Below are 9,000 nucleotides of genomic sequence, written 5' to 3'. Positions count from 1 at the left end.
AGAAGTGATTTTTTTTTTTTTTCTTTCTTTTTTTATGGATCGTGCATGATTTCTTATTTGTTTTTAATCCATTTGGTTGTGCTTTTGAGTGGTTTATCAGCGTTGGCGGGTGTGAGTGAGAGGAGAGAGGGTGAAGGGAGAGTGAGCTGGGCGTGCGTGCGTTTGTGTGTCACTAGCTGGCGATAACGGGAGACGAACGGGAAGTATTATTAGTACACTATCCCTTATTCAACGTACTATATGCAATAATGAAAATATATTACTCGTTTTTTTTACTTTTAATGAATAGCAACAATAAGTGACCACGAGACTAGGAAACTCCCAAATATAATAATGGTGATACGTGTTAGTGTTGTCATGATTTAAGTAGTATTTCTCTGATCTCTTCCAATTGTCTCTTCTTCCTCTCTTTCATTATTCTTTCTTCTCTTTCTCCTCCTCCCTCCCTCTCTCTCTCTCTCTCTCTCTCTCTCTCTCTCTTAACGAGTATTTCTCATCTTACCTTCATTTTTTCTTCACCATTTGCACTTCCTCTCTCTTCCGTGCAATGAGACTTTCTGCCATGCAATAATACAAGTGGATACATTGATAGTTACAGTAATAATGATTTATGGCTTTGTTTGACGTATATTTATGCCTTTCATGATTTAGTTTGACATGTATATTAAATTTTGGTTGTGTATAGCATTAGTTTGACATTATGCCTTCGTATATTTAATTTTGTCTGTTTAGCATAAGTTTGACATATTTAAGCCTTAGTATATTAAATTCTGGCTGTCTATAGCATTAGTTTGACATATTCATCCCTTAGTATATTAATTTCTGGCTGTGTATAGCATTGACTTGCATATCTCTGTTTAAACCGCGCGGGAGGAGTATATAGTGAAAGGTGCTGGCAAGTGGCAAGCTGGCAAGTTGGCAACAGTGAAGGGACGTGTTGTGGCACAGGGACAGGATAAGAACGCAGTGCCAGAGAACCTTATCCCCCTGAGTGCCTCCTGCCGCCCAGTGCCACGAAGCAGGTACCCTCAGCTCGCTTGTGGTGGTGTGTGCCTGGTGTGTGCTGTGGTGTGTGTGGGGGGGGGGTTATATAAATTAGTCTGTGTCATTGTTATTTAATGGTTAGGTAACGTAATATAAAGTGATTGTATTTTGTTATGTACTATTTGGTTGACTGTTTTGTTTGTAGAGTGTGGATAAGGTCTGTTGAGGTGATAATTCGTAGAGAAAGGTCAGTTATACAAGATTTTAGGGTAAGTGTGAGAAGGATACAAAAGCAGGTGTAATATAAGATAGTATTTTGTTATGTACTATTTTGTTCACTGTTTTGTATGTAGAGAATGATTAAGGTCCATTCAGGTGCTAATCCGTAGAGAAACGTAGGTTATACAAAAATTTAAGGATAAGTGTGAGGAAGGAGATACAGAAGCAGGCTAGGGTTGGGTTGGGTTAGGTTAGGTTAGGTTAGTGTTGAATTAGAATTGGTTTGAATGAGTTATGTTTAGTTAGTAAAGTTAGGCTAAGTAGGTCAGGTAGATTTGGTTAGGTTAAAAGTGTTAGGTTAGATTACAAGTCTTATAAAATCTTCAAAGTTACAATTTCATGAAGGAATGTAAGAAAAATAATCTGATAAGTGAAAGGGTAAACGTTTACAATAAGACTGTCCCTTGATAAATTTGACCGTTTCTTCCTGAGGCGTTTCAGAAAATGCTAAATTTGGTCTTATTTCGTATCCTTGACCAAATAAACTAAACAAAAAAGAAAATCTGGCCTAAATTTAATCATTTATATCCTCGACCAACTAAAAAAAAAAAAAAAAAAAAAAATCTCTAACCTAATCTGAACCTAATCTAACTTTTTGACTCAGTGTTGATTTTCAAAAGTATCATTAATAGCTGAGCACATGAAAAATCTTAATAAGTTTGTAGTGACGTAAGTATACTGACACAATGCTGCCAGGTGTGTGTGTCAATAAGGACCAACTGTAAACCCAATAAATCCAAGAAAAGAAATCCACTTAAAAGATCATTCAGGAAACATCAGGCAATAAAACCAGACTTATCACACACACACACACACACACACACACACACACACACACACACACAGAGATAACAGTGTAAAAATCTCCACCAGCACCACATAAACAGATTACAGAAGATAACAAAAAAACTCATAACATTTTTTTACTAAGACTGAAATCAGATTAAGCGTTGACTTTGCCTATCACTGACTTCCGTACATACAGACACATGCAGCAAGTTTTAGGTAAGTGTAAGTGGTAAGTAGTGTAAGTGATAGCACAGTAATTAATTATCAGACAGGTGTAAGGAAGTCTGCAGTTTTGGGGGTAAATATAGGTCAGGTGTGTCATGGATTGGCAGGTGTGAGTGAAAGTAGTATTTAAGATGTGGGTAAGATTTGAGAGACAAGAGTAATTAAAAATGTGGCTTGTTTTCTATCATTATTTTATTCTTATGTGATGAAAAATTTCTAGACTGCAAAAGTATTAAGAAAATTGTAAGAATAGCAGATTTCAGAACCAAGAAAGGAATGAAAAAGAAGATTAGCTTATTTTCTATCTTTATTTTATTCTTGCATGCTTGAAAAATCCATTGGTGAAATAGTGAGAAAAGAAATTAAAAAAAGTAGTTTAGGAGAATGAATTAAGATAAGGGTAAGATTTCACAAGCAAGAATAAAAACAAAAACCAGGTAATTTTCTTTTTTTTATTCTTACATGCTGGAAAAAAAATCCTGAACTCTGCAAGAATGATGAGATGAAATCATAAGAACAGTTTAGCAGATTTTAGAAGCAGGAAAGGAACAAAAACAAAAAAAAAGATAATTTTATATTTTTTCCTACTCGAAAAATTTCTTAACTCTACAAAGATAGTGAAAAAAAAAATGTACAAATAGTTTAATGGAGCGAATTGAGATGTAGATAAGATTTCAGAAGCAAAGAAAGGAATTAGAAAAACCATTAATTTTCTCTCAAACTTTGGTAAGATTGTGAGAAAAGAAAAATGTAGAAATAGTTTAGCAGATTGAAGCATTAACTAATAAATTGTGTAGTTTTATTTATTTAATTTTTTAGGGACAACTGCTCAGGGGCAACAAGAAAATGTGATAAAAATAAGACCTACTGAGGTGCTGGTTCCTTAAAAGTGAAAAAAAGAAAGGAGACTCTTAGGGTGTGTGTGTGTGTGTGTGTGACAAATCTAACGTCTCCTACACTCAACGTCACCTTGTCTTCTCTTCCCACAGGCAGAATGATCCGTGCCGCAGCATCTCAGCTCTCGAGTGTGGGCCGTCTCTCCCTCCTCCTGCGGTGTTCTCCTGCTGGGGTGAGAAACTGAGAGAAAAAAAGAGAGTTAGATAGTTAACCCCTTCAGCACCATGACGCATTTTCATATTCATTCTGCTTACTATTTGGTGATTTTAAACAGTTTCAGAAACTTACGGGGAGGGATTAAATTGGTGAAGACTGTAGCCATGAATCATTTGACCTCCACAGACCCTTCCTAATGTCAATAAAATGGTCTAATCATACACAAATTTCAAGGGTAAAGATATGTCCCAGTACTGAAGGTGTTCAAGAAACTGAAGGAAAAATACTTGAATAGATAAACAGATTGAAGGAAAGAGAGTTGAGTGGTAAAGCAGACTGATGCAAAAAGAGTTGAATAGATAAATAGACTGAAGGAAAAGGCGTTGAATAGTAAAGCAGACTGAAGGAAAAAAAGTTGAATAGCTAAACAGACTGAAGGAAAAAGAGTTAAATAGCTAAGCAGACTGAAGGAAAAAGAGTTGAATAGCTAAGCAGACTGAAGGAAAAAGAACTGAATAGCTAAGCAGACTGAAGGAAAAGAGTTAAATAGTTAAACATAATAGTAAAGAAAGAAAGGAAGGGAATATAATCAAAATTAATAAAAGGAAGGGATAAGAGTGCAAGAAGAGATGATTTAAGAAGAAAGAAGAGTTAGATAGTTAGATAGGATGCCAAATAAAGAAGGAAGAGGATACAAACAATAAAAAGAGTGATTTAGTGAAGAGAGACACCTCCTACTAATCATTTCTCCTCTGACCTCCACTTCTCCTCCTTTTCCTTTTCCTTTTCCAGTTCCTTTTCTAGTTCCTTTTCCAATTCTTCTTCCTCCTCCTCCTCCTCCTCCTCCTCCTCCTCCTCCTCCTCCTCCTCCTCCTCCTCCTCCTCCTCCTCCTCCTCCTCCTCCACTCCAAAACAAAATACAAAAATAATAAAAAATAATAATAATCTTACCTTCCCTCATACACACACACACACTCACTCACTCACTCACTCACTCACTCACTCACTCACTCACTCACTCACTCACTTTCTCATTTACTTACTCTTTCATTTACTCATTCACTCACTCACTCTCCCATTCATTCATTCACTCACTCACTCACTCACTTACAACCTTCCCTCCCACCCTCAGACACGTGCTAGGAGTGAGGGCCCAAACCACAGCCCAGCAGAAGGCCCCCGTGGACGGCCTGAACAACCGCCATCCTCCCAGTGACCTGCGGGAGGCCCAGAGTCGTGTTATCTTTGACCTCCCTGCCATGACCGCCCTGCTTGACCATGACAATCATGACATGCGGAAGAAGTTCAGGTGAGGAAGTGGACGGAAGTTTATTAGTGTGTGTAAATAGATGAAAAGATGTTAATGTAGATATAAGTTATTAATTAAGTGAATAGATTAGAGGATGAATTTTTGTAGGTTGGATAGTGAAGTGGAGGGAAATTTATTGATGGATGTAAATAGATTAAAAGATGATGTAGGTGTAAATTAGTAAATAAGATGTTCGAGTATTGAGTTTCCACTGTGAAATGTGAAAGATGATAGTGTGATTAGATAAGAGAACAAATTAGACAAATATACTGCAAAAAACGGACAAACACACTGCAAAAACCAGACAAACACACTGCAAAATGGACAAACACACTGCAAAATGGACAAACACACTACAAAACCAGACAAACACACTACAAAACCAGACAAACACACTGCAAAACCAGACAAACACACTGCAAAAACAGACAAACACACTGCAAAACAGACAAACGCACTGCAGAACCAGACAAACACACAACAAAACAAGAAAATACACTGCAAAACAAGGAAATTATACCACAACCAAGACAACTACACTGCAAAACAAAACTAACCAAAGAAAAATAAGACTAAAGAAAAGAAAAGAAAACGGGGAATATTAACCCTGCCAAACAGCAACACGGACCTTTCCTTATCTCCAACCATCATCACACACCAGGAGTTTATGAGTGACCCTGTGATGAAGCCCCGTTACAACATATCTCTGGAGGAAGAGAGGGAAGTGGCGCTGGCTAGACTGAAGAGGATCTGTGACGCTGGCTTCATCTCGGTCCTGGACTTCATAAACAACCCGCTGAGGATATTTGCCGCACATGAACTGGCTGCCATAATTGATCCAGCTATGACTACTAAGATGACAGTGCAGGTGTGTGGCTTTTGTTGGTATGTAGTGATTGCAGGTGTGTTTAGGAGTGATGGGTGTTCAGGTGTGTTTATAAAAAGGTAAGGTAATGAATAACTAAGAAAAATAAGAAAGAAATGGCAAACTTGTGGTCAAAATTATACGCTTAATGATTAAAGACAGATTCAGGAAGGTAAGTAAGGTTGTGTAGGTTTGTAGCGATGTAAGATTAGAAATTGCAGGTTTGTAGGAAAAAAAGATAGGGAAGACTATAAGATAAGAAATTTCAGGTTTGTAGTGGCAGTCATAGATGTATACGTGTTTGTAAAAGATGATTAAGTAAGGTTTTTGTGTAGATTTGCAGGTATATAAGGAAAATAATTGCAGGTTTGTAAGGGGAGTGTTGGATGGGTAAGTAAGGTTGTGTGTAGGTTTGTGGGTGTAAGATAAAAAACTGCAGGTGTGTCTGGGAGTGATGGGTGTCCAGGTGTTTATAAAAAGATGGTTAGGTAAAATTTTTGTGTAGGTTTGTGGGTATAAGGTAAGAAATTTCAGGTTTGTAGGGGAGAATGATTGATTAAAGTAAGGTTTTTGTGTAGGTTTGTGGGTATAAGATAAGAAATTGCAGGTTTGTAAGAATGATACGCATGTACAGGTGTTTATAAAAAGATGGTAAGATGAAGTTTTTGTGTAGGTGTGTAGGTATAAGGTAAGAAATTGCAGGTGTGTCTGGGAGTGATGTATGTACAGGTGTGTTAATAAGAAAAGATAGCAAGGTAATGGGTGGCTTCGTAGAAATGCATATAAGGTAAAATTTCAGGTGTGTCTGATAGTGTTCGATGTGCAGGTGTCTATAAAAAAATGATAAGGTTTTTGTAGGTTTGTAGATATAAGATAAGAAATTGCAGGTTTGTAAAAGGAATGATGAGTGTGCAGGTGTGTTTATAATTACAGGTAACTCTTGATTTGCGTGTGTTTAATTTACGTTTTTGTTAATACGCGACCAAAAAAATATAATTAATTAAATTTGCGCAATTGGCTTGCTTTTACACGATTTGGACCACATCCCACATCCCCTACTATCTATTGTTTCTTATGAGAATTACAAGTTTTTTACGAATTTTGAAAAACTCGACACCTCTTGGAACGCATCTATCGCGTAAATCAAGAATTACCTGTATTTGGCTAAGGTAAGGTTTTTTAACAGGTGTGGGGTGGAGAATAAAAGATATACAGGTGTGTTATAAAATTTTCTTTCTCTCTCTCTCTGCAGTTCAATCTCTTTGGTGGTACAGTGCTTAAGCTTGGCACAGAACGGCACCATTCCAAGCTGCTGGCCGGCATTGACACCCTGGATGACGTGGGCTGCTTTGGCCTCACGGAGCTCGGATATGGCAACAATGCGGTGGAGATGGAGACTACTGCGGAATATGACAAGGAGACTGGTACGTGGGGTGTGGTGTGGTTAGTTTTATTTATTTATTTGTTTATTTTATTTATTGATTTTTTTTTTTTTTTTTTTTTTTTTTATTTAAGTTGGATTGGTTAGGATAAGTTGAGGATTTTTTATTTGTTATTAATATTATTATTTATTTTATTTGTTTATTTATTTTTTTTTATAAGGAGATTGGGGAAAGTTGGTATAATTTAGGTTAGCTTATATGATGTTTTTATTTAAGGCAATGGCTATAGGGGTCACACTCACCCTAACCTAACCTAACCAGATGACAGAATTTAGCCCCTTCACTTACCACATTATTCACAAACTGACTTGATAGTTGTGTTGCTGTCTGCCATAGTGAGGCAAGCCACACAGATATACAATCAAGAAAACTGCATTTGAAAGTCCCTCTCCTTACTGAGCTGCACTGTGCTTACCTCACTACACCAACCATACTTGACATTTTTCCTCAAAGTATCTGTATTTCCATTGCCCTGGAGATGATGACGCACCATAGTGACACACAGTGAATAGTCCCAGTACTCCTCTAGAGTGCTTGCCTCACTGTAGCACAGGTATCTCACCTTGCACTGTGGGTGATGAAAATGTTGAGTCTTCTATTATATTCCAACTTTATGAACTTATGTTTTGGAATTTCAGAATATATCGCATACCTTTTGAAAGAGCTTGACTTGGCTTACCTGATCCACGCTACAGCTCAATTTTGATCCAGGTTTTCCTCACCTCAGTAATGCAGGGGGTGGTACAATAAACACTGCACCTTAACCTAACCTAACCAACCAGTCCAAATCAAACTTAACCTAACCTAACCTGACCTGACACCCCACAGATGAGTTTATCGTGAACACGCCCCACCCGCTGGCACAGAAGTACTGGATCACAAACGGCGCAGTGCACGCTCGTCACGTGGTGGTGTTTGCACAGCTGATGATCGCTGGCACCAACCACGGCATTCACGGTGTCCTGGTGCCAATCAGGGACGAGAAACTGCAGGTGAGGGGCAGGAAGAGGTGCTGGCGATGGGTAAGAGAGATGGGAGGAAAGGGATAGGAGGTGATGGGTAGCAGATAAGTAAGAGATGGGAATAGAATGAGGAATGCTATGGTGGGGGAAGGGGCAGAAAGAGGTGAAGAGAAGTGATGGGTAGCAGATATGAAAGAGATAGGGATAGAATGAAGGATATTAAGGGACTGGAATGGGTGCTTGTGATGGGTAAAGGAGATGGGGAAGTGATGGGGTGATGGGTAAGAAGATATGGAAAAAGTTGGGTAGAATGAGAAATGTTTTTGTAGGAAGAAGGAAGGATGTCAAGGTGAGAGGCAGGTAGAGGCTGATAGGTAAGGGAGATGGGGAAGTGAAGGAGGGATAGGGATAGAGATGGGGTGGAATTAATAATGTGGTTGGGGGGGAGGAATGGGGTAGGTGTGTTCGTATGAGAAAGATTTATGTATTTTTTAAATTTTTTTCTTTCATATTCTCTCTCTCTCTCTCTCTCTCTCTCTCTCTCTCTCTCTCTCTCTCTCTCTCTCTCTCTCTCTCTCTCCTCCTCTCCTCTCCTCTCCTCTCCTCTTCATTCACTTGCCTTACCCATTCCTCTCTCTCCTCCAGATTCTTCCAAATGTGAGGGTGGAGGACATGGGACACAAGATGGGGCTGAATGGGGTGGACAATGCCAAGCTCTCCTTCGACAATGTGAGAGTGCCCAGAGAGAACCTACTGAACAGATACAGCGATGTCACAGCAGAGGGAGAGTTCTTGTCAAAGATTAAGAGGTTTGTGTGTGTGTGTGTGTGTGTGTGTGTATTTACCTAGTTGTAGTTTTACAGGGCCTGGGCTTTATGCTCGTGTGGCTCCATCTCCATATCTACACTTATCCAATTTTTCTTTAAAACTATGCACACTCATTGCTGACACCACTTCCTCACTCAAACTGTTCCATGTCTCAACATATCTTTGTGGGAAACTATACTTTTTAATATCTCTTACATATCTTCCCTTCCTCAGCTTCTTACTATGTGATCTTGTGCATCTAGTGTCATATTCTTCTCTCAGGAT

At 38.5% G+C, this 9,000-nt stretch overlaps 1 protein-coding gene across 3 annotated transcripts in view; it reads left to right on the top strand.

Annotated features, from left to right (window-relative positions):
- The first annotated feature begins 865 nt into the window (after nucleotides 1-865).
- Nucleotides 866-9,000, top strand: part of LOC123513167 (acyl-coenzyme A oxidase 3, peroxisomal-like) — a 15,650-nt gene continuing 7,515 nt past the window's right edge. The window contains exons 1-7 of one of the 3 annotated variants that reach the window (XM_045270123.1): nucleotides 866-1,045; nucleotides 3,267-3,347; nucleotides 4,462-4,639; nucleotides 5,300-5,507; nucleotides 6,757-6,928; nucleotides 7,775-7,938; nucleotides 8,554-8,717. In XM_045270123.1, the coding sequence (XP_045126058.1) occupies nucleotides 3,272-3,347; nucleotides 4,462-4,639; nucleotides 5,300-5,507; nucleotides 6,757-6,928; nucleotides 7,775-7,938; nucleotides 8,554-8,717 (962 nt within the window). In that variant the 5' untranslated portion in view covers nucleotides 866-1,045; nucleotides 3,267-3,271. Of the gene's footprint in view, nucleotides 1,046-3,266; nucleotides 3,348-4,461; nucleotides 4,640-5,299; nucleotides 5,508-6,756; nucleotides 6,929-7,774; nucleotides 7,939-8,553; nucleotides 8,718-9,000 lie in introns of those variants that run through there. The other 2 variants (XM_045270106.1, XM_045270115.1) reach the window with 2 other exon arrangements.

The sequence above is a fragment of the Portunus trituberculatus genome, chromosome 5, assembly GCF_017591435.1.
Source record: "Portunus trituberculatus isolate SZX2019 chromosome 5, ASM1759143v1, whole genome shotgun sequence".
Classification (NCBI taxonomy): Eukaryota; Metazoa; Arthropoda; class Malacostraca; order Decapoda; family Portunidae; genus Portunus; species Portunus trituberculatus.
This window is presented reverse-complemented; position numbering and strand designations above follow the sequence as displayed.